This window comes from Pseudomyrmex gracilis, unplaced genomic scaffold, assembly GCF_002006095.1.
Source record: "Pseudomyrmex gracilis isolate BER0280 unplaced genomic scaffold, ASM200609v1 scaffold_277, whole genome shotgun sequence".
Lineage (NCBI taxonomy): Eukaryota > Metazoa > Arthropoda > Insecta > Hymenoptera > Formicidae > Pseudomyrmex > Pseudomyrmex gracilis.
Genome location: NW_018020861.1, coordinates 101234 through 114848, shown reverse-complemented (window position 1 = coordinate 114848; position 13615 = coordinate 101234). Strand labels below are relative to the sequence as shown.

General features: G+C 36.5%; 2 protein-coding genes across 5 annotated transcripts; both read left to right on the top strand.

Annotated features, from left to right (window-relative positions):
- The first annotated feature begins 584 nt into the window (after positions 1-584).
- Positions 585-3720, top strand: LOC109859668 (CCR4-NOT transcription complex subunit 7). 3 transcript variants are annotated; one of them, XM_020438138.1, is made up of 7 exons: positions 585-687; positions 1172-1257; positions 2078-2260; positions 2345-2504; positions 2626-2902; positions 2998-3138; positions 3220-3720. In XM_020438138.1, the coding sequence occupies exons 2-7, from the start codon at positions 1242-1244 to the stop codon at positions 3346-3348; spliced, it is 906 nt and encodes a 301-aa protein (XP_020293727.1). In that variant the 5' UTR covers positions 585-687; positions 1172-1241; the 3' UTR covers positions 3349-3720. The 3 variants fall into 3 exon arrangements, with proteins under 3 accessions (XP_020293727.1, XP_020293728.1, XP_020293726.1); XM_020438139.1 differs by having other exon boundaries at positions 614-758; XM_020438137.1 differs by lacking the exon at positions 585-687 and adding an exon at positions 1504-1704 and having other exon boundaries at positions 1166-1257.
- Positions 3721-4616: 896 nt separating this feature from the next.
- Positions 4617-13032, top strand: LOC109859667 (protein mesh). 2 transcript variants are annotated; one of them, XM_020438136.1, is made up of 15 exons: positions 4617-5121; positions 5695-5936; positions 6107-6294; positions 6379-6694; positions 6802-6970; positions 7076-7333; positions 7478-7674; positions 7768-7913; positions 8006-8287; positions 8553-9022; positions 9117-9391; positions 9589-10018; positions 10161-10343; positions 12369-12519; positions 12609-13032. In XM_020438136.1, exons 1-15 carry the CDS (start codon positions 4689-4691, stop codon positions 12694-12696), a joined length of 3828 nt encoding a protein of 1275 aa, XP_020293725.1. In that variant the 5' UTR covers positions 4617-4688; the 3' UTR covers positions 12697-13032. The 2 variants fall into 2 exon arrangements, with proteins under 2 accessions (XP_020293725.1, XP_020293724.1); XM_020438135.1 differs by lacking the exons at positions 12369-12519; positions 12609-13032 and adding an exon at positions 10853-12338.
- The last annotated feature ends 583 nt before the right edge of the window (positions 13033-13615 follow it).

Sequence of the window (13615 nt, the reverse complement as noted above, 5' to 3'; positions counted from 1 at the left end):
TAATATAAATTACAGTCACGTTATTTTCACGTGTTGTTTTTCTACTCTTTCCTGTCACATGACTTTAGTTACGTTTTTAATTTTCTCTACATATACGACGAACTGTCTCAAAATCGCTTTTTATTATTTACTCTCTCGATCTTACCGATTCGATTCGACTCGTGCCTTTTTAAATATAGGATCCTATATTATTTTTTGTGTTATCCCGCATTCGGGATGCAGTTTGTTTTCTACATATAAACTGCACAGCTTTTTATATTAAGCAAATATCACTACAAACTGACGCCAAAAGACTCAGTCTCGGCTGATCGCAAAAAATACGAATCACTTTAGGATCCCTTTAACGAACAAAAACAAATGTTATTTTGTGCGTTATATTATCATCAGTAGTCATCAATTATTATTTCAGTTTTGTTATTGTTATTGTATGTGAAAAGAGCGCTGTAATGTGTATTATTTCGAAAAATGTGAAATGATTGTAGATGGCGGTATCGTACAGCGATCATCTGCAATAGTCTGTGATACGGCGCACAAACCGTTAACTTTAGTATCAGCGGCGACCGAAGCGCATGCGTATTTCGTTGAACGAGGGTTGAGACTTGCGCGTATGGATAGAAACGGTAACAGTGTTGTCGCGAACTGGAAGAAGTTGTTTAAACTGTTCATGATTTGACACAATAGAATCGTGTGAGTTCGCAAGTGCAACTTTAATTACTTGGTTTCACGCTTAGACATTGCTAGCTTGTGAATATCGAGAGGTACACTTTGCTGCACATTTATCATCGCCGTGAGCAAGAAACGTCCGTTACGTTAGGACGCATAACCTGATTTCTCACCAATAAACTTGTTTAACAAATAACAAGTTGTATACCGTACCTCGTGCTCTCACAATGATCTCTTGTAACGCTCGTCCATGCTCTTGCATCGCTTTGCGTTTGGTTTTTCCACATGATGTCCACTGTGATGAACTATTGTTGTTGTTTACTTATCATCCATAACCTTTGTGTTTGTTAGCTATTATAAAATGAGCAATTATTGTTACAATGTGTATATATAATGATTATATTTGTATAACTTGTTTTTAGTTAATATATAACAACTAAGGATAAAGATATTGTGCAAGCAATTAATATAATTCATAAGTTATCATTAATTATTTGCATTTTTACAGTGATATGAAGAAGGAAAGGCCATATTAGAAGGAATTTAGAGATAAGAGTAATCCAGGTATATGCAAGAATATGCCTTCAGCTGCCGGTGCGTAAGATGTATATAATATGTGTTTAAATTCCTGCATGCAACACAAAATACATGTAATATAATATTCGGTGTAAATAAAAGCTGTTGTCCACAATAGACATAATGCATTATACATGTAAGATTTCTGATTAAGTTCACAAATTAGAAAAGTTAAATTTTATATGTTGGATGAACACTAAATCAGGAACAATGAAAGTGGAACATACATGTTTAGTAAATAAATAAAGGACATGCGTATTACAGGAGAATAAAAGGAAAATAAATAACGGACTGATACCAAGAGCGGATGAAAATACATGCAGTAAAGGAAGTCTTATGTAGAAGTCCTGTGTCATAACATATTAGTACATGTTATGAAGTTCTTGCAAAATATGCAAACACTGAGAACACCAGAGAAAATATGCTTTTACCCAAAATTTTTGAAGAATGTGCAACTAGTAGAAGGTGTAGTTAAAAAATTCATTTTAATGTTTTTTTTGAAAATTAGAAAAAAAGAAAAATAAAAGTTGACCAACTAAAAACTATGTAAACCTGTGTTACAAAAATAAAGAAGTAATTTTTTTCATGTACGCATTTTATAATTCTGCATATTTTGAAATATGCATTTACAAAAAAAATGTTTTAAGAGATATACATGGTTTTTATTATAAAAGTTTTATATATACTTTCATGTTCCTGATATTTCTTCTGTAATAATAATCTCAAACTTCATGTTTGGATTTTGGACATTCTGTACGATAAACTAAATTTTATATACATAAAAACTGTATTTCTTTGTCTTATTTGACATTATTATCTAACTCTGGAAACGTTTTAGGTGGGACAAACCCAATAGGGCAGCAAAAGAGTGGGACTATGCCCAGTAATGAAGAATGCGGAATTCGAGATGTATGGGGTCACAACTTGGAAGAGGAATTTCGTACAATCCGTCAAGTCGTCCAGCAATATCAATATATTGCGATGGATACAGAATTTCCGGGTGTTGTAGCTAGGCCTATTGGTAAAGAAATACACCTTTAGAATTTTAACATATGTTATTTTTGAAGAGATTTGTGTATTTTGCGAATATTGTTTTGGGACACAGGTGAATTCAGAACCAACGCTGATTATCAATATCAGCTTTTACGTTGTAACGTAGATCTGTTACGAATAATTCAACTTGGTCTTACGTTTCTTGATGAATCTGGAAATACGCCGGGCGGTAGCTATACAACATGGCAGTTTAATTTCAAATTTAACTTACAGTAAGTTTACTTATATATTAATGTTTTAAAGTTTAGAGTGTGCTGAATTATGTTACATTTCTTTAGACGTTTTTTTTTTTTTACCAAAGTGTGATAATGAATTACGTTTTGTTCTTGCTAGTGAAGACATGTATGCACAGGATAGTATAGACATGTTACAAAATAGTGGTATACAGTTCAAGAAACATGAAGAAGAAGGTATAGATCCTTTAGAATTTGCCGAACTGTTGATGACATCGGGAATTGTTCTTGTTGATGATATAAAATGGCTATCTTTTCATTCTGGCTACGATTTTGGTTACTTACTGAAATTACTCACGGATCAAAAATTGCCACAAGAAGAAAGTGAATTTTTTGAGCTTCTTAGGATATACTTTCCCACAATATATGATGTAAAAGTGAGTAGAATTGTTTTTAAAGAAAAAATCAAAGAAGAAAACTAGAAAGACACGTGTAATTTTACAATATGTTTTTCACTTATTTAAATTTACAGTATTTAATGAAATCGTGCAAGAACTTGAAAGGCGGATTACAAGAAGTGGCAGAACAACTGGAAATTCAAAGAGTTGGTCCACAACATCAAGCTGGTTCCGATTCTCTCCTCACTGGTATGGTCTTTTTTAAAATGCGAGAGGTATGTGTGATTTACATCACTATGATATAAACTTTGTCAAATAATTTCATAATACTAATTTGTCTAAACTTGTCACTCCAGATGTTTTTTGAAGATAATATTGATGATGCTAAATATTGCGGACATCTATACGGTTTGGGAACATCATTTGTCATGAATGGATCTAGTGGATACATGGACAGCAATGGAGATAATGCCTCGACATCGTAATGTTCACAAAAAAAAAAAAAAAAAAAAAAAAGAATCCGAACAAACAAATTATTTCATTACAAATAAAACGTTATAAAAACTTCTTTTCACTTAACAAGTGTATAAATGATCAACAAGTGTATAAATCATGTCCGAAGCATTATATTTTACCATTATCGCTGTAAACTCTACGAAAACACAGTTTGGACAAATGTCTCTTTTAGACGTACGCGTCTTATTTTTTAATTCTTTTGGATTCCTTCTGTGTGACTCTTTTTTGTAGATTTCTTCTGTGATACGTACCACCAATCGAAAACATTTACAGCACCGAACAGCATATAAAAATGTAATATAGTTTTTTTTTTTTTTGTAAACATTTGGACAATATTGATATATAAGATACTATTACAGTACAAAAATCTCATAATTTTCCCTTACTTTTAAGATCCTTGCAGTATACATATCTAGAAATATTTGAGTTATGCACACAGAAAAGAAAGTTCTATACGCTATAAGCAAAATCCCTGAAAACATGCCTGAAACTAAGTGCTATTGTATATGCCACGTTATGTAGACGTATCTTTCACTGTTGATATGTAATATTTATTTTATGATACATTTGTAGCGTGAGACACATTTTAAAAACGAGAAATTTGTGTTTAGATTTTACAAAAACTATCGCGCTAAAAAAAAAACAAATGTTTTGTTGCACTTGTTTTTTAAGGATGTAACTACATAAAACATTGATTTCTTTTTTTAAATTGTGCATTTTATTATGCGTATAACGAGTATTCTAATATATACATATATATATAGATATATATATATATATAAGTATTCATTCATAGAGAAAGCAAGAAGATATCGTTGATAACGAGTACTCGATAAAGTATCCTTATAATATTTGCTATGTATACTGCACATACTGTAAAACTTATCGTCCGCGCGCGCGCGGCGCGTAAAAATAAAAAAAGAGTTTGGTACATTTTTCGAAGTAATTAAGAACTAGGGATATCTGCTTTGTAAATATCGAACAATTGCGAAAGTCGAATAAATAATTTGTCTCTAAAGTAAAGTGAGTTTTAATGTAGTTTATAGAAGAATTTAATATTTTCCGACAAACGTGCATTTTTTTTTTTTTTTTTCATGAACGGATACGCCCTTTTTATCTGGGACACGTGGGTCTTCTCCCGTTCAACATGTTGCGTATCTTCCTGTAGTAGAGAGATAAATGTACGTTATCACATTAGAGGCCGATGATATCAGTATCGTTATCGCGCCTTGTATTACTTGATTTCCAGTTCAGTTTCGCCGTGGGTGCTAAAGTAATTAGTTCGTAACGTCACCGATTTTATACGAAAATGCGATCTCGAGCGTCGCGAAAGATGCTCGATTGCATTTTCGCATCGCCAAAACGAATCGTTCCTCTCGCTTGTCTCTTTTTATTTTTAACTCCTCGTGCCAGTATTGCGCAAATCGAAAATAAGACGTTTGAAAGTGCATTCGGATTGATTTCGCGCGAGTCATTTGAGGAACACAATTCGTGGGAGAATGGATCGCCGACGCGCGCGGAAGAAGAAGCGGAAACCCCTATAGAAGTCGAAGATCTCGCGGAGGAAGAGACAGATTTAACTCCCGTCGAGAAATCCGACGGCGAGGAAAATCCGATACCAGTTTTACCTCGTACCGAAAATGATGTCATAGCAAAAATCGTGCCCGAATCAAAGTTGCACGCTGTCGAGACTATTTCCGGTAAAATGGCAGACGAAAAGAATGGAAAATATGTAAGATACGGTAAGCGATTCCCGTTATCAATGGGCGTGACCATCGTTTCGCAATGAGAAATAACAGATTCGAAATTTGCAGCTTTTAGTCATTTTTTTTTTTTTTTTTTTTTATTAAAAACGTCTTAAAAAAATACTTATTATTCAAAACCACAATATTAAAACTGAGACGCAACACATATGTATCTATATATTTAGGTTCTTTGGCTACTATACAATCCATATCGCAGCTTATCATAAAGTGCAGAAATGTTATCAGTTGTTCAGCTTAAAATGAATCGTAGATGATTCATTAGATGAGACGAGTTATTTCAATAGAATCGTGAGCTCATACGTAAAAACACACAAAATAAATAAAATAAAAAATAAAATAAAAAATAAAACGATTGAAGTTTATTTCGATAAATTGTCAATTGCGCAAAATAGCGAAAAAACAATATGAGATATTTCTATATATATTTTTTTTTTTGTACTAATAACACTTTCAAGAAGCTATTCTCTATGTGAAACATTACAGAAACTATTGCGCTGTAAATTATATTTAATAATATTGTTTTGATCGAGATATTATTTCTTAATGCAGACTCGAATTTGCCTGAAGCTGAAAGATACGCGCCTCGTTCGGACGATAATCCACCTTCTTACGTACTAACAGACCAGAGATTGAAAGAAATTCGATCGCAGTTTATGTACTGGTACTTCGATAAGGGTGGCGACGATAACAAAGGAGATTATCAATCGGCTCTGCAAGCGACGAATTTACAAATACACAAGAACTTGAACTTTCAGTTGCCTTTCTTCGGCTTTAGATTCAATTACACAAGAGTACGATTTGCATATATAAATGTTTTTACATATAAGTTTCAATAGTATAATCACTTGTTCGATCACTTCTGTAATTCACTAGAAATCAATGAACGTATAATTCTTAATAAATTTGCCTGATAAAGGCGCAATACATATGCAATTAAATGAGATATTACTCATCGTTCTAGTTAACGGTTAACGGATACTTGGAATTCAGCGATCCACCGGAGCATTATACTTATCCGCTTGTATTTCCGATAAAAGACTGGCCTAAGAAGAACGATCCTAGTTTCATCGGGATTTTCTTCAGCAAGTGTCGCATAGGTAAAATTCGAGAGACCGACGTCGATCAGAGAAAACCGGGGGTGTACTTTAGGTACGCGCTTATGCAAATAATAAATTTCTATTTTGCCCGCACATAATCGAAGAAATTTACGAGAAATGATTATTATTCCTTCAGACTCGAGAGAGATTTGCAAGGGAGAACCGATCAGTTCGGCATTGAAATGAGAGAACGGCTGATGTGGGACATACGTACGGGTGTCGTCGGCGCGGACTCGTTCGTACCGAAACACGCCATTATCGCAACCTGGAAGAACATGTCCTTCACGGGTGGCATCGACTCGTCTCTTCATAGAACAAACACGTTTCAATTGGTCTTGGCTACCGACGAAGTTTACACATATGCCATTTTTAATTATTTGAACATCCAATGGACAAGTCACACGGAAGCGGGCGGTGACACAACTTTAGGCGAGAACGGAGTTCCCGCATACGTAAGCAATTAATTGTGAAACATTTAAGTTGCCGAACTGAATATATAGAAAAGTATAAAATGTGATTTTTGATAAAAAAAAAAAAAACAACATTAATTTATCAAAAGGTTGGGTTCAATGCCGGAAACGGTACTCAAAGCTACGAGTACAAACCTTATTCGCAAGCCACTACAATACGCGATTTAACGAGCAGAGGATGGGCGAACGGCTTTCCAGGTCGGCATATCTTCAGGATTGACGAAAAAATAATGTTGGGCACTTGCAACAAAGATATCGGTAAGAAAAAACAAGAGAAGAAGCAAGATAGTTAAAAAAAAAAAAAAAATGTCGATTAAAGAACACAATATGGTTGATCTTATTTACGCGCGTGATGTTGCACAGCTGGAGCTCATTTGCCGTTGGTTTTTGCGCCTGAGAGCGGCAACATGTTGGGTGGTACGGTCGTCAACATAACAGGACCGTGTTTCAACGAGACTCAGAAAATCAAATGTCGTTTCGAGACCGAGGTGGTGTTGGGCACGGTCGTGGACAAAAATCGCGCGATTTGCGTGCAACCGTTCTTGAAATACGAAGGCTACATAGGTTTTTACATTGCTATCGACAGTGGAACTTACGACTGGAAGGGAAAATACTTTGTCGGTAAGATGGTCGTCTCGTTTTTCAACGTTGCACTTTTTTATAACTATTAATCGTTCCATTAATTATAATTCTAATTAATCGTGACAAGACTCTAAAAAAAATACATTCCTTTCCATGTCACTCTTATACTATAAATGCTTGCAGAAACTCCGGCAACGGCGACGGAGAGAATTTTTTTCAGCGATAAAGAGGCTGTTCATCAGAAAGACCCGGCGGAAATCAAGATCACATGGAACGCATATAACTTGACGACCAATAGCGATGCGGACATTCAAATTTCGTTATGGGGTTACAGAGAGACTAAGACAACTCCCGAGTTTGAATACATAACAACTATAGAGGTTTGTGCGTGTTGATAAATACGATGCGATTAATAAGAAGTTGCCGCGGGGAATAGCGATTAAGTGCTTATATGCGTTCGTGTTTTTTTTCAGAGATCGCACAAAAATATCGGCAGTTACGTTATTAAACCGGCCCGATATCGAGACACGTACAATCCTTATCACACAGACATGGTGTTCGGTTTTCTCCAAATCAACTTGACCGATCCGCACTTGTATTCCGGACTCTCGTTAACGCCGTAAGGTTTCGCGCGAGAAGAAAGACGCGTTTTTTTTTCTTCAATCTAACAACCGGAATAATTCAAATTTTGATTTCAATTTTGTGGAGCAGGAGCTTGTGGAGCAGACCGATTCCGCTCGCGTGGTACTTCACTTCCCAATGGGAAAGACTATACGGGTCGAAATGGCCACAGAAGATCTGCGACAAGTGGATTATGAACGACCGATATCTCAAGAATTTCGCAGCTGACGTAGCACTTTGTCCCTGCATTCTCGATCACGCTTTGTACGATAAAGGCCGTTTCTTACCAGATTACAATTGCGACAAGGACTCCAATCCTGATTGTTATTACAATCAACGCGCTCGTCACTGCGTGAGGACAGGTGCGCCCAAGTAAGTGTGATTCATTCTTTTGTTTGATACACTACTACTTTAAACATTTTAGAAAGATAACACTCTCTTATCTATTCCCCCCTTTCACATCATTAAACAAACTCGACATTTATGACATCTTCAAACGTTTCTTCAGGTATAAGCTTGCGAGCAAATCACTGTGTACCTACAATTCAACAGCTTGAAAATTGATTTTCAAGTAAATGTTAATTGCTTACACACATTCTTTCATGAATACTTACTCATATTCGCGCTATTTTTACAGCTTGGACGGTTCGGAACAGCAATGTTGTTACGACAGAAATGGATATTTGATGTTAACGTACGATCAACAATGGGGATCACGACCGCATCGTTCGCACAACTTGGGTTATTTCCCTTGGAACGAGGCTAACAAAGTTCCAACCCTTTCGCACTGGTACCACGACATGGTGCCTATGTACACGTGCTGTCTTTGGCAGGAAGAGCAAGCTGTCGGTTGTGAAACGTTCCGATTCGAGAGACGACCTTCTCAGGATTGCATAGCGTATCAATCTCCAGGGGTGTCAACGGTGTTCGGTGATCCTCACTTCGTTACGTTTGACGGCGTCGAGTATACGTTCAACGGTAAAGGCGAATTTGTTCTGCTGCGAGTAAACGACCTTAGGGACAAGCTCGATGTGCAAGGTAGATTCGAGCAATTGCCGGATAACGCTTACGGACACGTGATGGCGACGCATCTCACCTCGGTAGCGGGTAAAGCGTCTTATCTTACAGAAGAACAAATATATTTGTTTATATGTTTATATCGATATGCGCGCACAATCAATTGGTTCGTGTCTCTATCTAGCAAGAGGTAACAATTCCGCTACCATCGAAGTCCGTTTGAGACCGAAAGATGCGCAATGGAGGTATCGACTTGATGTGCTCGCGGATGGTCAAAAAGTGTACTTCGACAGAAAAGCGTTGAAGTTCCAACATTTTCCCGGCGTTGTCGTTTACACTCCGACGTACATTCTGAATCAGAGCGAAGTAATCATCATGTTCGACACCGGTGCTGGCGTGGAAGTTGTGGAAAACGAGGGATTCATGTCCGCGCGAATGTATCTACCGTGGACATATTTGGTAAGAAAAACAGCAAATAATATTATTTTTGTAGAAACTGAGAAACTAGCGTCATAAAATTGTAAATATATACCTCTCTCTCTCTCTCTCTGTCTCTCTCTCTCTCTCTCTCACACACACTCTCTCTCTTTTAAATTTGTGAGATATTATTTGGAAGAGATATTATTGGAAGACATTATTTCATTATTTCCTAACAGAATAGAACAAGAGGCTTGTTTGGCATATGGAACTTTGATAAAGTGGACGACTTGACGAGTCCCGACGGGTATCAGGTCCCAATCAATTCCGTGAATCATTCGGAATCTATTCATAAGAATTTCGCGATACATTGGATGCTTGAGGACAAGGAGTCCAAGCTGAAAGGAGTGATGCCTCTGTTCTTCAGGGAATTCGGTAGAACAGCAAGCCATTACGCTAATCGCACGTTCGAACCCGAATATCGAAAGTACCCAACGGAGATACTCCCGGTAAATAGATCGCACGATATCGAGCGCGCGATGGAGTTGTGCGGCGAGTCGTATCAGTGTCAATATGACTACGTTATGACCTTAAATCGTGATTTGGCGCACTTTACCAGAAATTACTACGAGACGTACAAGCAAATCAATACGTTGAACAAAGAAGAGAGTAAGTAAAATTGAAACGTTTTTTTCTTATCATTGATGTTCAACTTTAGAAATCTCTGACGTATTATTGAATTTCGATTTGTGTGTTGCGCGATAATATCTTTTGACACATTCACGACACGTATGAATATTTGATGTTCAAGTTGTGTCTTGCGGTGTGCTGGAAACACCGCGGTTCGGGCGTAAGAGCAATTTCCTGTTCATCCCGGGGACGAAAGTGAGTTTCGAGTGCAATCAAGATTTCATACTCGTTGGCGATAAGCGTCGGGTGTGTACGCCGGAAGGACACTGGAATACGCCGGAGTACGGGTACACGGAATGTCTTCGTGAGTATTCTAAGCTATTATTCAATACAAACGTCCCGCTGCACTTTCACCATGTACCACGGCTTTAACGATCCTAAACGAGGTAGCGAGAGATAAGGAATGGGATATTACGCGGAGGGAGAAAGTCATCAAATGACTCGCGCGTTTATCAGACTACTTAACTTTCGGAGCGTATCGAATCAAAATGCTCGGAGCATATCGAAAACTCGGTTTCAAAGTTAGATCGAGTAATTAAATACTTCTAGCGAGACGAGCTTGCAAAAAAATTATTAACGAAACAACGTCGAGTGCTTTAAAAAAAAAAAAGTGCAACTTTTTTGTCGTTTTTTTTTTTTTTTACATATTTCTCAACTACTTTATAACATTGTTTTTCTTTCTATGTCGTTTTTCTTTCTTTCGCCTCATTGGATTTTCCAATCCAATAGGCGGGTCTTCTCACGTGTGTGCAGCACCGATTGACGCTTATTATATTTTATTATATGTATATATATATAAATATATATATATAGGTTACGTCGAGTACGTTCAGCGTACAGCTTGGACCGTAATGGGCATTATTGCCGTCGTGTTCGTCCCCGTGGTGGCCTGCATCGTCGGTGGTTTCCTTTACATAAGAAAAAACCATACGCGGGGAGGCTCGACGAAATCGTGGCGTTATAGCGGCAATGACTCCGCTACCGATGATTCCACATTGTTGAAACCGACCGGGCCGCTAAAGTCGTACGATGATAGAACTGTTACTCCAATTAGCGACTCTAGCACGGTTGATACTAACAGCGGCGCCAGGAAGCGCCGTAGTTACGACAGAGTTTATCATACGCACGAACCTTTGCCCAATAGACCGGATATTGACTTCGAAGAAAAAGAATGGGATCTGAAGGAACCCTTGTCGCCCACCGGATCGGATTCGGGCACGGACTCGATTAGAAAGACGGGCAGTCCTACTAAAGAGAGCGACGTGTAGATGATACGCGCTTGTCTCACAGCAATACTAATACTAGGAAATTTTTCTTAGTAGGAGTAGAAGAACATATTACATTTTTCGCTAGCAAAGAATGATGATTTCAATTGTTTTTAATTAAAAAATGTGTGTGTATGTGTGTGTATGAATGTGACCATGACAACACATCTACTTTCGAAAAACAGCGCATATCTTGTATTACGTAAAAAATTAATATCACAGATCAAAATTCGACATAATATTGATCGAAATCTTACGGAAGAAGAAATAATTGAAATAGACCTTTTCTTTTTACAAAGTTTAGGATAATATATTTCGGATAAACATTTTTACTCCAAATATATAGTTTCATTATCGCATTTTCGTATCATTAAGTGCCATTGGTGTGTTTACATGTAGATAATAGAGATACTACTGTTCTTGCTGTGGAATAGAAATAGATGCAAAATATATTTGTGTATTTTTTAAGAATTGTACATTATCGCTGTTATTCGTGAAATGCCAGTTAATGTAAATTAAACGTCAAACGTAAAACGCGTCTCCAAGCGTAAGATTAAAACGCAATAACAACAACAATTCGGTTGTAACGTCGGTTTATACGCAGTAAATGTTGATTAGATTTACAGTAAGTTAATATCATAACATTTGTGTTCATATACTGTGTACAAGTTTATTGTAATAAAATTTTATACAACATTTTTTTTGGAAAATCACAAGAGAAATTTCTATTCCACATGCATGCGCAGAGAATGATTGTGACAACAAAATCGATTATCATTACGATGCAGCACGTTGGAACGGCATTAGAATGGAATGGAAATTTCTACCAGTGTTATCATAAATTTTTTATATTCCTTTGTTCTCTCATCAACTTCTCTCCTTCTCCCTTTTATTTTTTTTTTTAACGTTATATAATTGCAATTAGAGAAATATCATTCTCCGCGGTCGGATGATGATGAAAGGCGTGTCGCAACTTCCAGTTCATCCGTTTTTGTGTGATTACAATTATTTTTCGTATATTTATGTGCAACGTGTGTATCTATCTTGTTATGCACTGTGCGCAGGCCAGCAGGAATATAGCTCTCGTGAAGCGGGTATCACAACCGGCATAGTGCTCGCTTGTCTGGTTCCTATATTGCTGATAATCGTCTGCGTCGGGTACCGACTTCTTAAGGGTCGTAAAAATCAACGGGAACAGGACGAAATTCTTGCAAGGTATCAGAGATTTGCTTCGCTTCAGATGTAGACTTTACCGTGCTCGACACTGTGCACACAACTAATACATACAACAATTCAATTTTCAGAACACGGCAAGCGGAACTACAACGATTGCGAAAGATCGAGGACGACGAGTCTGTGCCCTACTCGAGTAAAATTACGGAAATTAATTAATTAGTCGACTTTGTATCAAAATTTTTTTTAGATATAAATCAAAATTTTGTACGTTATTGTTCACATCACTCTGCATTTTTACACCGTTTTTATCCATAAGTTACTAACATTATTTAATTTTTAACTAATATATATTTAAATGTATTTTTATATGGGTTACAAAGCTTGATGCGTTATGACATAAAATTCTTTAAATATCGTTTTTATAAAACACTACAATATATGTATAAGATAATGCGCCAATGTATGGTCTTTTTTTTTTATATATAGTATTAAACTATCAGCGAGAAATAATATTAACACGACAAATAAGAGCTGAGTGTTGTTTGTATCATTTGTGCTGTATTATTATTTCTTGTCAATGTATACACTCGATTTTATGTACTAACCCTATAAGCGCACAATATCCTTAGAATATTCTAGAATATTCTATGAATATTAACAGTACGTTTAATATTCCAAAAATGTGTTCAGAATATTACTTGACATGAAATAATATCACGCGCTTATAGGGAATGTCCTTTATACGCAAAGTTGCACTAATAGTCTGATTTGAATCACGTCTCAATAACGAAGCAACTTAGTGCATAAAAATAATTGACGAATCGAGTCAATATAAATAACACGTATAATAAAAATAAACAAAAGAATATTCTGATCATTTGAAAATATGTGACCACTCCAGATACTAAATTCGTAAAATAAGAGTCGTGCTAATTTTTCCAAACTTACCGCCAAAACGACAGACAGATTATCCGTTATCGCGTCCAGATACGATCCTCTTGACTTCTCGATCAATTCTGTATAAAAAAAATGTGAATTTGCGTAGTTAAATCCCGTTCCACGTTGATCGCAAGCGCAAACGCAAGGTATAGATCTCGTGGAATTGATCAATCACGCTGGTCAATTGGCTGATTTG